Source organism: Schistocerca nitens, chromosome 5, assembly GCF_023898315.1.
Source record: "Schistocerca nitens isolate TAMUIC-IGC-003100 chromosome 5, iqSchNite1.1, whole genome shotgun sequence".
Lineage (NCBI taxonomy): Eukaryota > Metazoa > Arthropoda > Insecta > Orthoptera > Acrididae > Schistocerca > Schistocerca nitens.
The window spans coordinates 821190405-821215352 of NC_064618.1; the positions used below are offsets into that span (position 1 = coordinate 821190405).

The window sequence follows — 24948 nt, forward strand, 5'->3', positions numbered from 1 at the left end:
CCTCTAAGCGACCCATAAATAGGTTGGCGTACGAGGGGGCAATCCTGGTACCCATGGTTGTTCCCTTTAATAGTTGGTATGTCTGACCTTCAAAAGTGAAGAAGTTGTGAGTTAGGATGAAGCTGGCTAAGGTAATGAGGAAAGAGGTTTTAGGTAGGGTGGCAGGTGATTGGCATGAAAGGAAGTGCTCCACTGCAGCGAGGCCCTGGACGTGCAGGATATTTGTGTATAGGGAAGTGGCATCAATGGTTACAAGGATGGTTTCCGGGTTGGCCCAACCTCTTTGCATTTACACATGTCTGCCTGTGTCTGTATATGTGCGGATGTGTGTGTATGTGTGTGTGTGTGTGTGTGTGTGTGTGTGTGTGTGTGTGTTCTTTCTCTCTCTCTCTCTCTCTCTCTCTCTCTCTCTCTCTCTCTACTCATTACTGAGGAAACTACTTTTCACTTTACTGATGACGGCTGTGGCTGAAAGCTATATGTTAGTGTCTTTTAATCATGCCTGTCTGCAACATGACTTGTCTTCTTTATAGTAAGTAGCCATCTGTCTTTTCCTACCTGGAGTTTCCTTTGTTTGAAAAATACCTATTATGCTTGTTTTGCAAGTGTTCTGTTTCAGCTCAAATTGTATTTCTTTATGTTTAATATTTCTGAAACTACAAATACTACTTTTTCTGGCTGTTTTACATCACATGGAAAAAACTTTTATCTATGTCTTACTATATAATATTTTAACTTTTATTCACAATATATTTATTTATGTCAAGTTGTTTACCCTTGAGATGTAAATATTTTCAATTTTGCTTCTGTACCTACAGATGTGGCAGTATACAGTAAAACTTTCTTCTCTTTGATTTGGAGTATTGGATAAGGCAGTCAATAATCTTGTACTTTGCTTTTCCAGTCTATGTTATGTGGCTAGGGGATAATAAAGTGAAATAATATTAATCTGTACTATTCTTATTTCAAAGACAAATTTCCCCCTTTTTTTAATTGAGAAACTTTAATATTTGAACAGTGTTCATATTAGGCACAGGGTCAGATTTATTTAGTGAAAAAGCATGTTCTCTCTGTACAACCCCCATACTTGAGTTCCATGGCTGCAAATCTAATAAATTAAAATATGTATAAGGAGCTTTAGAAGTTGAACACCTTGTGGCAGAACACACTACTGAATGCAACATGCTTGACTTCAAAGGCAGCCTCACAACCTGTGCCATCTGGATCCTCCTCCCACGTTTTCTGAACTACATAAATGGGACTTATCCTTGCAACACATCTTTTACTCCCTTAATCCTCCTGGCTTCAATCTTTGTTAAACCACTGTACTACACTCTCTACCCAGCACCCCCGACAAATTCACACCCCAAAGTAATCTACATGGTCCACACCTCACCAGCTCCGGAACCGTTGTGCCACATGCCTGGCCCGTGCACCTAATACACCTCTCTCCTGCATTGCTAGCCTGCTCATCTGCCCCCCTCTGAGCCACTGGTTACCCGTCCCCAAACCCTTCTCCTGCCTGTTTCCAAACAGCATTCTTGCACTGTGCGTCCAGCTGGAGCAGGTGTGCGAGTGTGAGTGTGTGTGTGTGTGTTTGAGAGAGAGAGAGAGTTAGTTTTATTCATGTGACACAATGGGTTCTAAAGAAAATCTCTCTGAGTGTTAGGCTGCAGTATGTCTGAAAACAATGGATCTGCTAACCAGGGCTTCCCATTCCTGTACAATCATATCTGCAATTTATAATACATGATATACAGCAGCATTATCATAATAACCTCAGTATATAAGAAGAGGAGGAGACAGGTAGCTTTGCAAAGCATATAGGAGGGAATGTTTTTAACTAATATCAATCACTAAATCTATTTTTTTTTCAAAACTTTATGAATGTATTATTATGTTATCAGATGAAGCTCACCATGTAATGTTAGCTACGTACAGTAAACAGAGGCACAAGACCAATAAATTAATCAACAAAGCTCCATAGTTGACTTCTGTTTCCTCTAACATTTAACAACGGTCCTCCTCTTTTTGATTTCTTATGTATCATTATGTGTCATTCTAAAAATATTATGAAAAGAACAGTTCCTACTCACCATATAGTGGAGATGTTGAGTCACAGATAGGCACAACAAAAAGACTGGCCCCAAATATGCTTTCGGTCATCCAGGCCTTTGTCAAAAATAGACAACACACACACACACACACACACACACACACCACACACACACATACATACACACACGCAAAAGACAGCAGTCTCTGGCAGATGAAGTCTTTATTTTGTGATAGTCTTTTTGTTGTGCCTATCTGCAACTCAGCATCTTTGCTATTTGGTGAGTAGCAACCATCCTTTTCATACTATCGTTACTTTCCAACCTGGATTTTCCATTGTTTATGTGTCATTCTGTCATATTCATTTCCAATGAGTGTTTTTTCACTATTTCTAGTTGGAGATTTCTTTGTGTTTATGCCTTATAAAGCTATTTTTTATTGTTTTATTCACATATTTCTTAGCATAAAAACCTATGTGACTTAACCTCATCCTACATATATTCTCAACTGAACCTCTCCACTCTATTTCTTTCTGGTCATTGATTGTTATTGTTATCCTTTATGGTCCAATAATTATATCCACAAAACCATTCTTATTTTACGTGTTCATTACTTACAGAACATGAAATTATAAATCAAAAAGATGTACAACAGTTTACAATATTTTAAAATTTTACTTTGGAGATTATTTTCAGAATGCTAAAAATACCTTGAAGAACACTGACCTTTATATCTTCAATGAGATCTTCAAGATCCTTTATGGTCAGGCCATTTAAATACGTGTATGGTTCATGCATTTCAACGGCATCCACTTCCTCTTCAGCACTGATATATTTTGCCAAAAGGTCAATAGGCTTTGCTACAAAGAGAGAGAAATCATGTAATATTATTTCTATTTTCTGCATATTACAACACAAATGTGTAAGGAAAACGTGTATACATAAAAATATTTTGCCAAAAGGTCAATAGGCTTTGCTACAAAGAGAGAGAAATAATGGAATATCATTTCTATTTTCTGCATATTACAACATAAATGAATAAGGAAAACGTATAAATGTATAAGCGATGCCATTGTATGGACAGACAAACCCTAACCACATAAAAGTGCAGAGCAGCGGAATCAGCATGTCACATGTTAATGTGATTTTTGAGGAGTTCACACCATGACCAGTAGAAGAAATAACCATGTAAGAATGAACAGAAAGTAGCACTAACACAAATGTAGGTGTGAATACTGCTGACATCCAGATACATAAAACAGTCTGTGGCAGAAACATAATAGTGTGTGAACAAAACAAGCCCAATTATCCATTTATTCAATTTATTGTCCTACAAGAGGTGTGAAAGTGAAGAAAAGCTGGAGGGAAAATATGCAAAAATACAGACCAGGCAAGCAGTTGGCAAAGGCTGAGATGAGCAGAAATCACTCTTACTGTTATTCATCAACTGAAAGCTGCTACAATGTATATGTTGCGGGAAATTCTGCTTCACATACCAGAGATACGAACAGTACCTCAAGTATACTGTCTTCTCTCCATGAAATACATGAGCTGTCACTACTTATCATCTTGAGTGTGAGTAAGAAGTCAATGGTAGGTCCAGGGGCCCTATACAGTCGAGGCAGGGACCAGGAAGAAATCAGGGTACTGTATTCACCCCTTTATGAACTAGTTTGAGGTTCTGTCTCCCATTGATTCTGAAACAGAACCAGTGCAAAATACTTCACCTGTTGCGAAGTCTGCCAGGTTCCACGTCAAGGGAGAAAGTGTGAAAAAAGGTGGTGGTCCGTTACTTGTCCTCAGTTTGGATGTACAACAAATAATGGAAGCCCTAAGTAAAATGGCAGCAAGGGATGAGAAGGATCATCCTGTGCACTCAGTATGTTTGCCTGGAGTCCCCTTTAGTACGTTGAAGAGGTCTCCGACAAGAATATAAAGTATTGTTGGTTTCATGCAGCTATTTACTCTCAATGTCCACTATCTCTTTGATGCTCTTTTGATTTTCAGAGCTCACACTGATATTTTGTGAAATGTAAATTCCCCTCGTTTTTTTAGGTCGATGTGGAGGCCAGCGAGATCTTAATAAACTGAGTGACGGACTACCAAACCTCGTTTAGACTGAAATCTCTGGTCCTGTTTATTGGATTTTCTATTATATTTATTTTAACAGACTTCTTAATTACACTGTCCCAGAAACTCAAAAGAACACGCAGAAGCACACTATTAATCACACGTGCTCAAAAATCTTGAGAGATCACTATTTCAGCACAGCTCACAATATGCAACATTGTTCCCAGAACTGATTGTGGTCCCCCTGATGTGAGTTGAGTAGAAGGCTAGATGCAGAATCTTTGAAGGTTCTGTGACAGGCTAGTCTACAACTTTCTAGACCTCTAGAGTGCTTTCAAAGCAGTCATGTCATTTCGTAGTGAACTGGTGTAGCTGTGAGCTCTCTTACAGCCCTCAACCCACTATAGACATGAAGAAGCCCACTTAGTAGAACTAAGTAGCAGATCCACAGCTTCAAGAAAATACAAGATGACTGTCAAGATTGAATAAGTTTATTATGAACAGCGTCGGGGCGACAGACCAATTGAGAAATGAGAACTTACAGGGTGACAATTACTGAACTATATGAAAAAAGAAACGGAAATTAGTTACAAACTACAGCATGCACACACTTTATTCGACATGTAAATGTCACTACAGATATTCGGATTTAAGTTATGACATGTTCGATATACCTGCCATCATTGGCAATGATGTGACACAGACAAACAGCAAAATTCTGCATGATACACTGAAGTGTCGGAACATTGATGCTGTCGATGACCTCCTGAACGACTGTCTTCAGCTTAGGAATGGTTTTGGGGTTATTACTGTACACCTTGTCTTTAATACAGCTGCACAAAAAGGAGTCACATGTGTTCAGATCCGGGGAATATGGCAGCCAATCGAGGCCCATGCCAGTGGCCTCTGGGTACTCAGTGCCAGAACGAGGTCCTCAAAGTGCTCCTCCAGGACGTCAAACACTTTCCTGCTGATGGGGTCGAGCTTCATTTTGCATGAATCACATCTTGTCAAAATCAGGGTCACTTTAGATAATGGGGATGAAATCATCTTCCAAGATCTCCATGTACCGTGCCATCAAGGAACATCGCACCAATTATATTCTATGAATGGACATTGCCCACACCACACCACTCAGTCATTCATTGAGGGTGAAGAGACTTCTCAATCACGAAATGCAGATTCTCAGTCCCCCAAATATGCCAATTTTGTTTATTGACGAACCCATCCAAAAAAAGTGGGCTTTGTCGCTAAACCAAACCATGCATGTGCATATTAATTCCCATCCTGCCCCATGGCCAACTGTACAGTTTGAACATCCTAACACAAACCCTTCAGTAGTTACGATTATTTTATTTCATATAGTTCAATAATTGTCAGCCCGTATTTAAACCCCTTAACAAGGGAATCCCACATTGTATCAGTTCATCTGGTGTCCTGAGTGAAGGACACAGATGGAAGTCACTAAAATATAAGTGTGTTCACAGAAAATAATAAGAGATTTTATGAAATAGTAGGAAAATATATGACGTTGCCTACAGCAACTGAGATATACAATGAAGAAGATACGGACAAACACACACTGTAGTGTTGTCTAATATAAGTGTCATATTCAAGAAAATGTTCTTTAGTGACTTAATGAAAACTGTGTAAGTGTGAATTATCAAAACATTCAAAACAAAGAAAATCAGCTGACCATAGCAACCCAATCAACAACCAGAATTATTTACATACTTCAGCAATTTCTCAGCACATAAATCGGAAGAAACCTAACGGGAACAAAACAGAGGAGTGCAGTCACTACTTCTGACTTGTTCAAATGGCTCTGAGCACTATGGGAGTTAACTTCTGAGGTCATCAGTCCCCTAGAACTTAGAACTACTTAAACCTAACTAACCTAAGGACATCACACACATCCATGCCTGAGGCAGGATTCGAACCTGCGACTGTAGCGGTCGCTCGGCTCCAAACTGTAACGCCTAGAACCGCTCGGCCACTCCGGCTGGCTTCTGACTTGTAACTGCTTGTCAAAATGCTTTATACTGAGATTGTGTGATGGTGTAAATACCTTCATTTGTGTAGGGGAGCGCTACTGAACAAAGTAATTGTTAATTATACTGTATGTCAAATACTGCTCAAAGTATGAGTACTAGTGTTTTAGCAAAAGTATTAGGGAAATTAAGACAATTACATAACTCTGACAGACTGTCTAACAATATGACAAAATTTTAAGGTTGAATGACAGGTACACTGTTTTTGTCCTCCTGATTTTAGAACAAAAACAGTGTACTTATTACTCAACCTCAAATATGGAACTGTTTTACTGTGCAGTAATGGAAGAATCCATAAAAAGATATGATAACACTTAAAAGTGATAGCAAAACTCTACGAGAAAAATTAGATAAATTGTCTCAAAATAGTTAAAAATTACACGACATGTCTGTCCATATGACAACACTTAAACCTAAAGTAGATAAATTAGACGGGATCTACAATAGCATCACTACACTTCAGTCTAAAGGGGAGAAGATGAAACAATTGGATAAAATAGTTATAGAAGTAGACAAACTTTCTAATATAGAAAACCTCATTTTAGATTTACCTCAGAAATTACATTCTGGGCTAGAGGAATCTTCAACTGGTCAATTTGAAAGCACAAGCATCCATCTGCTGAAGTAAATAGTGAGACTAATACTGTAACGAGCTTGGAACCAGATATTAAATGAGCAGAACATACCACAGAAAATTGAACTTACAATAGGTATGCCTAATGCTTTGACAAATACTGTAGTACTTCAAATAGAATTTGAAGATCATAGTGAGTATGCCAAAGCATACGATTATCGTAAACTTAAGTTTAAAAAATATTTCTGTTGTAGAGAGCACACAACTGAAGAAGGGAATTCTGGTTTCACCACATGTATAGGATGTAGACTTACTAACAGCCATATCTGCAGGTAATCTAAATTTAAGCTTTTGGTAATAAGTGGGGAAATGCAAATGAATATTTAAAGGAAGCTTTAAGCTATAGAGAGTTCTCATGGAAAGATTTCAGCTTTGAATGCAGTGTAGCTCAAGAAAGTAGAACTATGAGTGGAGATACTCAGAGATAAATACCAGTTTTAACTTTTCGGTAGTAAGCACATGACTTTGAACAAATATATGACTCCATTAATAGGCTATAAATACATGTTACGAACATTACCACATTATTTACTGTTTGTTGGAAGAGTGAAATATACAAGTAGTGGATGCAGTATAATGACATGCAATTTGCAGTATGGAGATGGGAAGCATATACTTATAAAATGTAACATTTTACAGAGTGCACATAGACTCATCACAGATGGTGTGTTAAGTCACATAATCTGTCTTATAACAGAAATGATTTCAGTTAATTTTTTGAATTGATTATTGAGATTTGAACATTTTCATTGTTGTAATTACTTACCTGAGGTGAATTCTGCCTTAATTTTTTTCTTTTTTGTTTATTGTTTTGTAAATGAAAAGAATTTAATTGAAACAGTTTACACAGTAACATAAAGTAAGCAATGCTATTATGGTTTATTTGTTTGCATCTGTGCTAGCAGAAACTTTAGTGTTAAATGTAATCACAGGCTAAGCAACAGAACATATGCTTACCGCTGAAGAAAACTTTTCGTAGTCGCAAAAGCATTACTGTGGATTGTATTGGGTAGTCAATATGGTAGATTTACTTATTAGATAAATATAATGACTGTTGACAATGGATATTAGTGTTAACCCGCTGTCTAGAAGGTTGATAGGAAGGATGTTAACAACAAGGTGGGGTGGAATTTCATCTGGGTAGTATGTACCACGGAGCAGACGACCCTCTAATACTTTAAGCTCGATGGGCTAGAAAGACACACTGGCTTGGGATATGGCCTGAGCTAAATCACGCATGCACATTAAACAAATAGGGTACATAGATGGTTTTCCACCCCACTTTGTAGGGAGAGTGTTAAATAAGGTACTTTTTATATGGAAATAAAGCATTGCTGCACAATACACAGGGTACTTACTATATTTTAGTGACATGTAAGGTACAGTAAGTGATATAATATAGACACGATACAAGATTTTAAACCGTCAAGAGACTCTGCTACCTTTGCAGATGAGGTGGAGTGACAACCCAGGTTCTGAGTCCTATTTCATATTTAGCTTCACATGGAGGAATTTCTTACTCTTCAACTATTCTATTGTCAATAATTTTCATCCCTCTCTTATTGTCACATCTTACATAATAAAATTAACAGGGAACGCATATTATTTGGAACAAAGAGAGTATACATTAATAAGTAACAATTTTATGGTCTATTTCAGTGCGTGAAAAAGTAATGTTGCATGTCTTGTACAAGGCATTAGCTTTCTATGACGGAATTTCTTGTTCTTCAACTATTCTATTGTCAATAATTTTCACCCCTCTCTTACTGTCCTATCTTACATAATAAAAGTAACAAGGAAAGTCTATTATTTGGAATGTAAAGAGGGTACATTATTAAATAATGATTATAAGCTCTATTTCAATGTATGAAAAAGTAATGTTGCATATTTTGTACAAGGGATTTACTACCTTTTTCTTTCCTTTTATTAATAAAGGTTGGGTTTTGTACTTCTTTTACAGGGGAGGATTCGTCATATAAAGAACTAAATATGTACCGTAAGTGGTTAAGTACAGAGGTACTTATAACACAATACAACCGTATCACAGTGGTGAAATACTGTGAGCAAACATTAACTTACATCCTGAAGATTTGAAGACTTATTAATACTGACAAATGATGTGTGGTTACCCAATTTCCACTGGCTATAAATAGGAGTTTCTTAGGGTCAATCTTGGGGGGCTATACAAGTGAAACCATGGCAAGTCGTTCTGAAGGGCATGTTGTCCTCTGGTAAAGTACTCATCAGGAAGGTAACATTAGGGTGAGGGATGGTACAGAATCCTATCTTTGGGGAAATACATTCTTTATTTCTTCAATCCTAAAATACGAATTCCTATATTTTTCTTTTCATTCTTTTCCAACAGGAGTACAGGTTCTATCTTCCATCTTTCCACATTCATATGTTTCTATTGCAGAAACGCTGTCTTTATCCCTTCCACACTGCGGTAAATAGAACCAGTTTTTTACAGGCAAAGCTGAGAGATTATTCAGCATAACACAGATTACACATATTGACACAGAGAATTATTTTTTTTATGCACAAATGTAGGTGAATGCAATAGTAAAGACACATTTGTTAGTAATATCAACTAAGGGGGAGGAGAAGCAAGGAGAGCAATAGTACAAACAGTGGAAAACTGATGTTCCATCAGGTAGTTAGGAATGCAAATACAGGATGCATTAAATATTTGGCCAATACAACAATAGGTAGCATTAGCATTATCTGCAAGTGTGTGCTTAGCACTTGTCTTGATAAATGTGGTGAGAAATCACTCTAAAAAAATCACATCAGCTGTGGGAAAAGTATGTATGAAAGATTTAAGAAGACATAAGAAAAAGGTGATGATTAATAAGTTCATACATATTTTTTGGTATAGTACAAGATCTAAAGTTCATTTCAGTAAAGATTTTGTACCTGATGATTATTAAAAGGTATTAAACAAAGAAATTAATAGCGAACTAAGAAATGTTCTTATAGGGATTTAGAAAGATAGGCTTTCATAGGTAGAGAAGTTATTGGTCCTGGTAATTCAAAAGAAACTTGGAAATTCAAAGATAGTGACCACTTGTTTTCTTTACCTGATTTTTAAAAGCAAGCAGTTTATAACTGTGTTAATAATCTTAAATGCAACAAAATGTCAAATTCAGAAACAACACATAGGTTCTGAATGAACAAAACCTCAATGATAAGCACATGAAAGCAAACAGAAAGGATAAAATATGTTAATAATGTAAGCCATATGGCATTACGAAGTGCATAAGGAAAGTAGAACAAAGAAGGGCTAAAGAAAGAAACAAAGGTTTGTAATAGCTGGGTAAAGTCAGTGTGCTATGGAGAAACTTGACCAGAAAAAGTTATAAGAATAAGGGTATTAGGTAGCACAGACAATTTCAAGTATTTGAGATTTATCTAGATGTGGGAGAGTAAAGAATAGCTGGACCCGTAGAAAGGGGATGTCCTAATCCATGATAGGGTGCATCTGTGGAAGGAATGGTGGGTGAGTGAAAGGGTAGGTGAATCCAGAGGAAGGGATGCAATAGGACAAATAGATTCCATGGTTTGTCTTTGTATATCAAACAAAAACTTTGTTAAACAAATAACTACTAGCAAGTTGAACCAAGTACGTTAAGAAGCAATGAGCTTAGAAAAAACTCTTTATACTTAACAAGAATCTTTATACTTTAAATAAGTTAGTGTGAATACATGCAAAATACTTTTTTAAAAATGGAAAGACAATCTATAAGGCTTAACCCTGATGAACTGAACTGTCAGTGAGTAAAAATGACTGAGCTCAGAAACACACTCACCCTTGTGATATATTGTAAAATGAAATCTGTTCTTATGAGAGCTTAAAATGAAGAACAATAGTCTTTTGACAAAACTTGTAGATCAGAAAAATATTGTAATTAATTATGTGAGTTTCACATCGTCTTATGTCTAAGTGTGGAAATATGAAGTGTAACACGAGATTCATCGGAATAACAAATACCACTTTTATCCTCCTAGGCTGATTAAACATGCTTGTAAAAAAAAAAAAAACTGTATTTTAGGTAGTTTGTAGGCAGCAAATATGCAACTGTGCACACTTTATGTTGAACTGTGCAGAAGTGATGAGAAAAGCATGGGCACATGACACTGGGAAAGAGCAATGATGAGTGAGCATCTCCGCCTGTGGTGAAGGGGTCACTTACACTTTGGCATCACGATTTATCAGTGTTTTGGACGGCAGAGAGAAAGGAGCTCTGTCTACAATGTCAACTACCATGAAAACAATTCAAATTTCACATCTGATATATAACTTGACTTGATGTAATCTATGAGGTTGATAAGATTCACTAAATTTATGTTGCTCAAGGTAATGTGACGTCTGTTCATCCAATAGTGCAGTGGTTTTACTTTAGTAACAAAATACAGAAGAGTTCTTTCAAAGGCAATTACATTGTTTCGTAGTGAGTTGACATAATTGTAAGCTCTCTTACAGCTCTTGACCCTCTGCAGACAGCAAAGAAGTCCACACGATATAGTTAGTGGAACTGAGTGGCAGGTCCACAGCTTCAAGAAAATACTAGGTGATTCTCAGGACTGAATAAGACAACTGTTATCATGAACAGCATTGCGGTGAGTGATTAACTGAGAAGTGGGAAAGTAGCTACAGACCATAACAAGGGAATCCCACATTGTACCATGTCAGTGCTAAGCAGCCATGATGTTCTTGAAATACCTTCGGAAAAATATCTATGTCATCCACATAACAAAGTCATTTTGTCCATTTAAGGTGTCAAAGCAGGTTGTTCATCATACATTTAAAGGTTGCTGGAGCATTACACATTCTAAAAGGGATAACTAGCCCCTCTGTACATCCACAGTTTCAAAAAATTTTGTTCCTTTCAAGCAGTCTAAAGTGTTTCCAGAATGAGATTTTCACTCTGCAGCGGAGTGTGCGCTGATATGAAACTTCCTGGCAGATTAAAACTGTGTGCCCTACCGAGACTCGAACTCGGGACCTTTGCCTTTCGCGGGCAAGTGCTCTACCATCTGAGCTACCGAAGCACGACTCACGCCCGGTCCTCACAGCCTTACTTCTGCCAGTATCTCATCTCCTACCTTCCAAACTTTACAGAAGCTCTCCTGCGAACCTAGCACTCCTGAAAGAAAGGATATTGCGGAGACATGGCTTAGCCACAGGCTGTCTCCGCAATATCCTTTCTTTCAGGAGTGCTAGTTCTGCTAGGTTCGCAGGAGAGCTTCTGTAAAGTTTGGAAGGTAGGAGATATGATACTGGCAGAAGTAAGACTGTGAGGACCGGGCGTGAGTCGTGCTTCGGTAGCTCAGATGGTAGAGCACTTGCCCACGAAAGGCAAAGGTCCCGAGTTCGAGTCTCGGTCGGGCACACAGTTTTAATCTGCCAGGAAGTTTCAGTCTAAAGTGTCATCAACGTGCGGCAATGGGTAGACATCTTTTTTCGTGAGTTCGTTCTCTCATTGGTAGTCAATGCAGAAATGGCATGTGCTATCTTTCTGCTTCATAAGGGTTGTAGGAGACGATCAAGGATGCCCCAAAGGTTGAATCATGCCATCCTGTAGCATCTTCTCCACTTCCGCTATGTTATTTGTAGCTCAGCTGACAACACCCTATACGAGTGCTAGCTAACTGGTGGATGATCCCCATTGTTGATAACAGTGTTTTACCATGGGTTCCTTGGCTAGTCTTTTCTCCACTGCAGATTTGAAACCATCTGAAAGTCAGCACCGAATGGCTAACACTTGCTGACTTTGTTCCCTGATCAGGTCAGATCCTATTGACAGTTAGATAGTAGCATCCTCTCCAGCATTGTCTAATTGGAACCAAGGTGATGTGGGAGTTATGAAGTACCCTGGGTCTTCACCACACAAAGTCATGTCATAACCATACCGAAGTCCAAATCTGAAACCAAGGTGAAACTTTCCGACAGATGATTAAAACTGTATGCCGGACCGAGACTTGAACTCAGGACCTTTGCCTTATGTGGGCGAGTGCTCTGCCAACTGAGCTATCCAAGCAACATTCATGACAAACCTTCATAGCTTCAATTCTGCCAGTACCTCGTCTCCTACCTTCCAAACTTCACAGACACTCTTAAGCAAACTTAGCAGAAATAGCACTCCTGGAAGAAAGGATACTGCGGAGACATGGCTTAGCCACAGCCTGGGGGATGTTTCCAGAATGAGATTTTCACTCTGCAGTGGAGTGTGCGCTGATATGAAACTTCCTGGCAGACTAAAACTGTGTGTCAGACCAAGACTCGAACTGAGGACCTTTGCCTTTCATGGGCAACTGCTCTATACCAACTGAGCTACCCAAGCATGACTCATGACCCATCCTCACAGCTTCAATTCTGTCAGTACCTCGTCTCCTACCTTCCAAACTTCACAGAAGCTCTTCTGCAAAGAGCATTTTCTGATCACGTCTGTTAGCCTGTCTGTGTATTCATATAATTCATTGGTTAGTCTCTTCATTCATACACCATCTCCATATACCGCTGCAAAAATCTTTCTGAGGATTTTACATTCCATTTTTTCTGTCTCTGTGATGTCTGATGCTCCGATTGTGGTCGTTTCTGATGCATAGAGTGCTTTTGGTAGTAAAACTGAACTGTAGTGCCTGAGTTTAGCCTGTCTTGAAATATTTCTTTTACTGTAGTGTGTTCGTGTCAGTTTCTATGCTTTCTGATGTTTTTCTGTTCATTATATGTAGGATGCCTTGTTTGATCCTCCTATTCCATATATTTTGTGTTCGCTGTTCTTCCTTTCCACGTATTGTGTTTTCTTACACAATATCTGTAGACCTGTTTTTGCAGAGACTTCATGTAAGTATTCCAGTGTTTCTTGTAATTCTTTTCTACTGTTGCTGAGTATTGCCAGGTTACCTACAAATGCCAGGCATTTTATCATCATCTTGTCTGCACACGTTCTTCCTAACTTAATTCCTTTTATGTTTTCTTTTTATTGTTTGATAATTTTGTCCTTGTCTCACCCCTGTATGTATCTCGAATGGATCTGAGATTTCTCCCTTAAATATTACGAGGCCTGTTCAGAAAGTAAGCTCCGATTGATTGCCAAATTGAAACCACAGTGAACATCAGAAATGTTTTACTTGTAACAATTAGCTACACCTTTCAGCTACTTCTCTACGTAGTCGCCATTCTGACTTAGACTTTTGTCATAGCGTTGTACCAACTTTTCAATAGCCTCATCATAGAAGGCAGCCGCCAGTGCTTTCCGCCAATTCTCCACGCTGGCCTACACCTCGTTGTCTGTGTCAAAATGTTGTCTTCAAAGACAGCGGTTCATGTGACCAGAGATGAAACTCAGGGGGAGACAATTGCGGACTGTATTGTGGGTAATCTCACATTTCCATTTGAAAACGATGCAGGAGCATCTTCATTGCCCCTGCAGAATGCGGCTGAGAATTGTCTTGAAGAAGAAACAGCATGACAGTTATGTAGTGTTAGCTGCATAGCTTCAGGCGAAATTTCTCACCAGGCCCTCGTACTTGGCGGCAGACACTATTTTCTAGACATCTTTACGCACTCACTGCGAGCTCAGAAATGAGAAGAGCGACGTGATGCTAACTGGGGTTATACTAGAGACACTACCCAACACATCTGTGCAAAGCTTTATCGGATTTTCATAGTCGTTTCCATTTCGCGACCGATCGGAGCTTACTTTCTGAACGCCCCTCGTATTTTGCATGTGGTGTCTGTAAGTGTCTGTAAGTGTCTGTTGTATAAGAATCCTAATTTTTCTGTCTATTCCAAATAGTTATAACGAGTCAAAGAGAATCTGCCTGTTTATGGAGTACTTCTTAAAGTACATGAATGTGACTACAGTGTTGTTCATCTGTCTGACCTTCAGGAGCATTTGCAAGTTCCAAATCTGTTTTCTGAAGCCTGCTTTGTATTCACTTACATTTTATCAGATTGTGGTTCTAGTCTGTTGAGTAATGTAGGTGACCAGTGATAATGAGATACCTCTGTAGTTATTAGGGTCTGTCTTGTCACCCTTTTTGTGAAGTGGGTGAATCAACGTAGACTTCCATTCATATGGAATTTTCTCTGTATTCCATATTTCTGTAAGAATTTCATGGATTTTCTCTGTGATGCATTGGTCTTTTGAGTTCCCAGATCTCAGAGATAATACCGTCCTCTCCTGAGTCTCTGTTGTTCTTTAGTTGTTTTATAATCTCTTCTACTGCTGTAATTGAAAGTGGCTTGGAATCTGGGTTTGGTATGTTTTCGTGAAGTGTAATCTTGACCAGCGCATTTGTGCTCAGCGTGCCAATATAGTGTTTGTGAAGATGTTTTGGGAAACTCTGACTCTTCTCCTTCTCATGATGTTCCTGGTACCCGAGAATCCAATGACCAGGAAAGTCCGGTGTATTTGCTGGGACCAGGGACGGTGAATATTTATCTTTTTGTTCCACCATGACTTTTTTCAAGTTGAAAGTGGTTGTGGTGATCTCTGTTGGAGATTGGAAATTTTAAAGACTTGATTGTTGAGATCAAGACATATTTGTAGCAGCCACACCTACTTAGTGAACAGATGCTGACCACTAGCCACTGGATGCCAGAACAGACACAAATAGACTTAGGTCTAAATTAGTATTTGGTCCACTCTGGGTATTTCATTTCCCCAGTACCATCCACATCTGGGAGGCTTTCCCCTGTCTGCCATCTGGAAAGGAACCTGATGGGGGATCTAACAACAAATCTTTTCTAATTTATTTATATAAAAATTTCTGCTATTAGGAGCTGATTATAAAAATAATCCAACTTCCAATCTTAACTCAAGAGTTAGAAGCTAACACAGCCAAATAAATTAACATTAAGAATTTACATTAACTCTAATAGTAATGGAAAAAACTTGCCAACTTTCAGACAGAATTATCTGTAGGCACTGATCAACAAGGACTGACACTGATCCTTTTTCTCCAGACATGTTTGGTACTCCATTTAAATGCTTACATGATCTTTATCAAAGTACTCCCCTCCTACTTGACTGCAGTTTTTATAGTGTCTCTGCCAGTCCTCAAACACATGGTGCAGGTCATCTTCATCAAGATTTTGAGAATTGCCTCACTTTTCTTGAGCACTCTTCAGAATTCTCAAATCGAATGTCCCAAAGCTTTCCCTTTAGTGATGGGAATAAAAAAAATAATCATAAGGTGCAATATCAGGACTATAAGGTGGATGTGGTACACAAGTAATGTTGAACTGTGCCATAAAGTCCATGACTTGATTTGCAACCCGAGGCCGTGCACTGTCATGATGGAGTTGCCACCCAGCCCGAGAAAGTTTTAGCTGTTTCCTTGCAATGTGCTTCCTCAGGTTAGCCAATACGAATGTGACGTCTACATCTACATCTACATTTATACTCCGCAAGCCACCCAATGGTGTGTGGCTGAGGGCACTTTACGTGCCACTGTCATTAGCTCATGCTGCTGTAACATTAGTGTGAGGGGGAATGGCATCTTGGTAAATCGTTACATGAGAGTCAAAAAAATGTAACATAGTAACGACATGGCTGGAACAGTATCTGCATGGGGCACCTGGGTCTTTCAGTGGATTTGGGACAAAAAAGCACATTTGCAGGTCTTGATATTACTTAGCTCAGGTGTACAGTAGAAAATCACTTGGAGAGGAGGGGCAGAAAAGTGGAGATGTCATACGTTGCTTGAGGGTATCACAAGAAGTAATCACTAACTCAGTGGAGAAATGGTTCAGTTGTTCCATTACTGGGTGGTAATGGCGACAATGGAGGGAGACACTTCAGCACAAACAGGCAAGTGTGTGAGAAGGTTTGGGTATACACAGAGATGCAATTTAGGAGATCTGTTTCTGTGCAAAGCTGTGAGCTAGGTTTTGTCTACTAAGGCTGAGCTAGGTTTTGTATACTAAGGCCGTAGTAAGTACTACACCATACTGAGAAAAGAACTTCTTCTTACTGCAGATACAGCAAGGCTATGCTGGAAGACCTTTCTGTTGTGGAACGAGTTGCAGTTATCAAAGTGAGGGTACTGCTGGTGACTGGTGGGTTTGATACAAAAAAAGATTCTTATGGAGTCATCTGTGAGTTGGAAGTCAACTTCCTAAAAAATGTCACACTGATCTAAGAAGATCTAAGCGAGGTAAATCTACTCGCCAAGCAGCAGCAGGAGAACACATGTATAAAAAGTGTTAAGATTTGCAAGCTTTTGGAACCAATGGTTCCTTCTTCTGGCAGAAAGGTTGAAGGGGAAGAAAGGCAGGTGACAGAAAAGGACTGGTGACATTTAGGAAAAGGGTTAGAGTTTGGAAAAGGTGCACTGAACCCCGGGCCAGGGGAGATATATCAGACGGGATGAAAAGGAATGACAATTATTCTTTCCTTCTCATCCTGTCTGGTAAGTCTCCACTGATCTGGTGTTCAGGGCGACTTTTCCAAAATCTACCCTTTTTGCTTAACCACACCAGATCTTTTCTGTTGCCCCTCTTCCTTCCCCTTCAACCCTTCTGCCAGGAGAAGGAGCTACTGCCTCCAAATGCTTGCAAACTTAAACACTTTTTATATGTGTGTTCTCCCGCTGCCACTTGGTGAGCTGATTTTTTTTATCCATCCAATTACATTTTCAAAAATTGATTATGTTCATTAATTTAATTGAAACAAATGGCACAGAAGGTGTTCAAGGTTCTGGAGGAATGGCTATAGCATTTCCTCCCTCCGGGTCCAGACGATAAAGATGTCATCAGTGAATGAATACGAGGTGAAGGGTGCAGGATTCTGGCTGGCTAAAATGGATTCTTCAAAATGCCCTGTGCATAGGATAGTGCCAGTCAAATGCACAAGACACTGCCACAGACTTGTCTATTGGAGATATCTTCAAAAGGGGAATAGTTACGGGTTAAGATGTACATAGCTCTGATCAAGCTCTGTGTCCTTTCAATACGTTATCAAAAGAAAGATTTAGATTCTTTGGCTGTAGCTAAGCAACAACCTGCTAAGCGTCCCTCCAGGGAGTAGGTGTGCACTCTGCCAACCCGACTTAATGCCACTCTGGATCAGTTCGCTCTCAATTGCTGCTCACCAATAACACAAGGATGGCCACACTACAGCAGCTGCTGGCAGTTACGTGGGACACAGATGCTATAAGCAATTGCTGGAACTGGCTAGCACTTTGAGCAAGAGTACACACTGGCAATCTGTCAGTTACACATCCGAGCAGTGTGACGCAGAAGATGGCCTTAGTACTGTGTCTGCTGTGTCATACCTACGGAAGTTACAGGCACAGTGGAATGGCTGAGCTATATGGACTTGCTTGGTGAGCATCTTAATGTGTAGACTGTACTTGAAGCTATTTGGAGTTATCGGGTTCTTCTATTGTGGGTTATAGGTTTCAGTTTAACACCAGAATTATTAAGAGGCATTTACCAGCACTTATATTAATAAACTTGCCTTTAATACACACTTATATCTTTCTGTTGCCTTTGTGCTCTCTTGATAATTTATGAATATTATGAGTGTCTCCTGTAACTTGCACTCAGCACATCAAAATTCTGTCTTAGTTATGCCTATGTGGGCTTTCTGGTTCAAATTTTATTTATAGATCTTGTTGGTGGAATCTGAAATCAAGCCATATCCAATGCTGAAGATCTCTGTCTATTCATGTTACAAATATTCCTGCCTATAGGGTGCAAGCCACGTTTATAATTCAGGAGTCTTATTTATGCTGTCTTGGGTACACAGGGTTAAATATATTACTTGTTGTTGAAGCCAACTGTGTGTTTCCTTTTTGTAAAAAATATTTTTTGTCTTTGCCTATTTCTTTCGTGGTGTTCTTTAATAGTGGCTCATTGTCTGTTCTGAGCTAATAACTACATGTACATTCATGTTAGTTTTATTTGTATGTAATATTTGTTAATGGAAAAGTTTTTCTCTCTGTTTTAGTTCATGTGTGATCATTTAATCTCTGCTGGAATGTAACTAATGAAGACATTAAACTTGACAGCTGGCTATCTCAAATTTCAATTTCTAATCCAGGGTGTATACTTTCCCTCAGAACCATGAAACTTATCAATCCTTTGAATGGTCAAGGTTTTATACGTTGGCATAGAACTTCTTCCTTGCACTTTAAAAAATCAACCCAGCACAAAAAAACACACATTTCGAAAAGACCTTTGATGTGCAGCAATAAGTATGCTGCATATTTCCGTATTACGAAAGTATAAATTCGAATTCCACCAAACACAGTACATGTTAAGGTTTAAATTAATATATATATACTGTAGCTACAAGAAGTGCTAAGCTTTCACATATAATACTGATCTTGAAGATAAATAAGCTACAAGAAATGCTAAGCTTTCACATATAATACCATCTTTTTTCATGTGGAGCACTTTAAAATACATCACATAAATGTGCTAGTAAAATTTTAAATAATGACATAAAATGTCTGATCTTCTGCGCATGAAATTTGGATAAATTCCAGTGTCCAACTCCCCTCATCGACTTTGAGCAGTGATGTCACACCAAAAATGATACATACAGGCAATCTATGAAAGCATTGGATCATACTCGTAAACAAATGAATGTAATCACATTTCACACAGTTATTTAAATAGTCATGAATTATGTTGAAACAAACTGAAGATAAAGAAAATAAATAATAACAAGAATTAAAAACAAATTTTCATGTCAGATAAGAATTATTCTTGTAATTTATGTGATTAGAAAAGCACAGACAACCTTTAAATTGCATTACAGTAAAGCACATGGTGAAGTTACTTTTACTCTTAATTACTGAATCTAACGGGAGAAGCATTGGAAAGTTGGGGTTTTAGTTGGGGCGAAACTAAACTATAACAGAAAATTGGGAAAATGAAATGAATGACAACAAATAGAAAACAGTAGCATGAAATGTGTAGAAATCAACACACTAAATTCCAAGAAACAGCCAGATCACAACTAATGAAAATGTTGTGACTAGCCGATCATTCAAAGCGCCGCCGCGCAATTACGCACGTCCTCTACGTGCGGCACTGTCTGCCAGCCATGCAGCAGCTGCAGCAGCTGCGCCACCTAAGTGGCCACCCAGCCAGCGGCGGCTAGACTTGGACTCAGTGCTCATTCGAATGCTAACATGTACACATGTCTTACTTGTCAACTTACTCTGTGACTTATATGTGTTGCGTCATTCTGAAATATATTTGTTAAACTTGACGTTATAACAATTGGCGACGAGGATGGGATTTTTCCTTTTCACCGTTGACTCACAGGGTTCCATGGCTACTGTCGAGCAACTATTGCAAAATCTCCTTGAACAGCAAACGCTTCTAACAGTGGCGATTCGCGATTTCGTCACGGCGTCAAATGCGGGGTGTTTCTCATCGTTGGCTGTACCACCTTTTCCTCCTTACAACAAGACGGCGGAACACTGGTCTGATTATGAAAAATGTCTTCGACAGCACTTCTTGGCATTTCATGTCATGGACGAACAAACATGTAAGTCTCTGTTCCTTTCCTGGATTTTTACCTCAAATGTATCGGTTGTTGTTGCAATTGGCTCCTTTGAAGGATCCTGCATCTTTGTCCTTTGCTGAAATATGCTCACTTCTGTCTGTCTATTTTCAAAAGCAAACGCATGTGGTAGCCTCTCGTATTGCCTTTTATCGTTGTCAAAAACAGCCACATCAATCCAATCGCGCTTGGGCTGCTGAACTTCACGGCCTCAGTCGAAAGTGTCCATTTGTTACTGACGTTCACAAAGAATCCTATGCCAATTCCATGGTACGGGATGCTATTATCCGGTCGGCGCCCGACAAAGAAGTTCGGCAACGTGCCCTTCAGTTGGCGAATCCGACTCTAGATGAAGTTCTCTCCATTGCGCAGTCTTTTGAAATTTCTCGTGCCACTGGAGCGCAAATAGAGGCGTGGGGTGATGTCGGGGAAATACAACCTCTGTGCGCTGTTGACGACGCGTGCGGTGCGTCCCCGTCGGCTGACGTGGCCGCAGTGCACTCCCGCGCGCAGCCTCGGCCTAGCCGTAAACAACCCACTAAGAAACTGCAGCAAAACCCCCAGCAACTTCCTTCATGTCCGCAATGTTTTACGAAACAGGATTGTCCCCAACGTTGGGCTGTGTGTCACAATTGCAAAAAGAAAGGTCATGTGTCTTCCGTTTGCAAATCCGACCGCATACATGATGTTCATGAACACGACGCTGATTCTGATTCTGTGTTGTCTGTCCATTGCACTTCTTCCCTTTCAGGGAAGTTATTCCTCACTGTCCAAATCCTTGGTCAAGATGTTCGCATGCAAGTGGATACCAGTTCTGCTGCCACTATAATTAATTCTCAGATGTATCTTCAGTTGGGTTCTCCACTCCTGTCACCTGTCACTCGGCAATTACGGACATACAATAAACAGAAGATTTTTCTCTTGGGACAGTTTAATTCTGAGGTATCTTACAAATCCGTCGTTCGCACTGTTCCCATATTTGTGGTCGACCAGAGCAACGCAGAAAATCTTTTTGGTTTCGATGCCTTTCGCGTTTTTGGGTTCTCCATAGATGACTCTGTCAATATTGTCACTGATGCTATTCCTTATGCTCAACTGGATTCCTTGTCGACGACATTTTCGTCCCTTTTTTCTCCTGGGTTAGGCCGTGCAAACGACTTTGAAGCTCATATCATGCTCAAACCCACTGCTTGGCCAAAGTTTTTTCAGGCTCGGCCCATTCCTGTGGCCCTTCGTGATCGGGTAAAACGGGAGTTGGATCGTCTCACTACTTCAGGGGTCTTGCTTCCTGTCACTTCCAGTGAGTGGTCCTCTCCTGTCGTTGTTGTTGCTAAGCCAAATGGTGATATTCGTCTCTGTGGCGATTTCAAAGCCACTGTAAATGCTCAATGCCTCATCGACACTTAACCTATGCCCCGTCCTGAAGAACTGTTCACTAAACTTGCTGGAGACCAGTATTTTTCTAAAATTGACCTGTCAGAAGCTTATCATCAACTTCCTCTCGACGCTGCTTCCCGGCAGTTTCTGGTCCTTAACACGCCTTTCGGCCTCTATCAATACCAACGCTTGCCATTCGGGGTTGCTAGCGGCCTTGCTCTCTTTCAGCGATTCTTGGAACAATTATTGCTCCCTGTCCCTGGGTGTATCAATTACATGGACGACATTGTTGTCACTGGCTCCACCACTGAAGAACATCATCAAAATCTCCGCACACTTTTTCAAGTCTTACAGACTGCCAGTCTTAAGTGTAATCTTCAGAAATCACAATTTTTTCAGGCATCTATCATGTACTTGGGGTTTCAACTCTCTCGGGATGGTATTTGTCCGCTTCAGCAAACTGTCGCTGCGATCGATGCCCTTCCTCACCCTACATCTGTTAAGGAACTGCAGGCCTTCTTGGGGTAAATAGCATACTATCACAAGTTTTTACCACCTGCGGCTTCGGTGGCTCAGCCATTGCATCGCCTGTTGCATAAAAACGTGCCTTTTCACTGGTCCGCGTCATGCGATGGGGCTTTCCAGAAATTGAAGACTATGCTGAAACAGGCCCCGTGCCTGGCTACTTATCAACCTGGCCAACATCTTGTTCTAGCCACAGACGCCTCTCAATACGGGGTCGGTGCAGTCCTTGCGCACCGTTTTTCTGACGGTTCGGAACAACCCATTGCTTATGCCTCCAAAACGCTCACGGATGCCCAACAAAAGTATTCTAAAATTGAAAAAGAAGCTTTGGCCATTATTTATGCTCTTCATAAGTTTGGTGTTTTTCTCTATGACTCAAAATTTCATCTTGTTACGGATCACAAACCACTTGTTTCCTTGTTTCATCCATCAACGTCACTTCCCGACAAGGCTGCACACCGCCTCCAGTGTTGGGCTCTTTACTTGTCTCGTTTCAATTATGAGATTCATTTCCGGCCGACGGCTCAACATGCGAATGCTGATGCTCTGTCTTGCCTTCCCATGGGTCCTGATCAGGCATTCGATAGGGACGAACTTTTGTGTTTCCACCTGGATGTTGCCGAGCAGCGGGTTGTGGACAGGTTCCCCAACACTGGGGACAGGCTGGCGGCTGTTACGAGTTCCGACCCTACCCTCTCCTGGGTTTTACGCTGCATTCAGAAGGGTTGGCCAGATCGCCCGTCCGCTAAGACTTCTGATCCGTTGCGGAACTACTACGCTTTGCGCTACTGCCTCATGTCTGGGGATGGTGTTATCCTCCTCTCCACTGACAATGCTTCGCCGCGTGTCGTGGTACCTGCGACTTTGCGTACATTGGTCTTGCGCCTCCTTCACCAAGAGCACTGGGGTGTGTCTCGCACAGAGTCTCTGGCGCGCCGTCATGTGTACTGGCCTGGCATCGACTCTGAAATAGCACACATGGTCGCTGCCTGTGGCCCTTGTGCGTCACAGGCCGCTGCCCTGAAGTCATCTTTGTCACCGTGGCCTTCGCGCGAGAAGCCCTGGGAGCGCATTCATGCTGACTTTGCGGGACCCTTTTTAGGTACTTATTGGCTCCTCGTAATTGACGCCTACTCTAACTTTCCTCTCATTGTCCGTTGCACGTCGCCTACCACCGCGGCAACCACCAGTGCTCTCACCTGCATTTTTTCTTTGGAAGGCCTCCCCTCTACTCTTGTTACTGATAATGGTCCGCAATTTGCCTCTTCCGAATTTGCGGATTTTTGTGCTCGTCATGGTGTTATGCATGTCACGGCCCCGCCGTTCCATCCACAATCCAACGGTGAGGCTGAACGACTGGTCCGCACATTTAAGGCTCAGATGCGGAAACTTCTGACTTCTTCTGCTGCTGATGATGCGCTTCTCCAGTTTCTGGCGTCTTACCGTTTCACCCCCATGGGCGACCACAGCCCGGCTGAGCTCTTACATGGCCGACAGCCCCGTATGCTACTTCATCTTCTGCGGCCTCCCACCTCACGGCCGCGGGTGCCTTCCCTTGGCCGGTTCACCACCGATGACCTCGTCTGGATACGGGGATATGGCAGGCAGCCAAAATGGAGCCCGGGCCGCATCTTAAGACACCATGGCAGACGCCTGTATGAAATCCAGACGGACACGGGTGTTGCAGTGCATCATTCGGACCAGCTTCGGCCTCGTGTGCCAGCAACGCCTGTTCCGAATGCCACTACACCACTTTTTGCCCTACCTGACGCTCGGGATCTTGGCATCTCTCAATACTCACAACACAGCCCTCTCACCGTCATCGTGATGCAGCACAAGAATGGATGCCACCAGGAGATGTGCCCATGCAGGAACCGGATGACCATCCTCTGTCAGAGCAAATCTACTTGCCTCCTCCTCCAACGGACGCCGACATATCGCCCATGTCTCAAGTCATATCAACTGGACTTGCCGCAACGGGCAGATTGGTGCAGCGGGCCCCAGCAGATTCGACCCCTAAGTCTCCTGTCATCTCGACCCGTTATCATCAGGGACACTTCCGTCCGTACGGGAAGCCTCCTCCTCGAGACTTTACGGCGAGTCAAACAAAGCCTATGGACGTTAGCCATCTCCAGGACACCTCCATCAAGACCAGTGCAACAATTTCAAAGGGGCGAAAAGTGTTGTGACTCGCCGATCATTCAAAGAGCCACCGCGCAATTACGCGTGTCCTCTACGTGAGCGCTGTCTGCCAGCCATGCAGCAGCTGTGCCACCTAAGCGGCCAGCCGAGCAGCGGCCGCTAGACTGGGACTCAGTGCTCATTCGAATGCTAACGTGTACACATGTCTTGCTTGTTAACTTACTCTGTGACTTATATGTGTTGTGTCGTTCTGAAATATATGTGTTAAACTTGACGTTATAACAGAAAATACACAAAAAAAATAACGAATATTGGAATCGATAACTAGAATTAACCTACACAGGTAAATTCCAGTTACTGATTCCAACCATTCCATGATACATATACAAATAATTTTTGCAGGAGTTGTATGCACTTGTAATTGCTCTCTACAACCACTGAAGTGAAATAAAAAAATTGGAATCGATAACTACAATTGACCTTCTATGCACTATTCTAGTTACTGATTCCAATATTAGTAACTTTTTTGCAGTAGTTCAGAGAGCAATTACAAGTGCAGAAAA

General features: G+C 40.8%; 1 protein-coding gene across 1 annotated transcript in view; it reads right to left on the bottom strand.

The window, feature by feature from the left end:
* Nucleotides 1–24948, bottom strand: part of LOC126260006 (cactin) — a 148969-nt gene that overhangs the window by 88834 nt on the left and 35187 nt on the right. The window contains exon 5 of the mRNA XM_049957165.1: nt 2781–2914. Coding sequence (XP_049813122.1) covers nt 2781–2914 — 134 coding nt within the window. The remainder of the gene's footprint in view (nt 1–2780; nt 2915–24948) is intronic.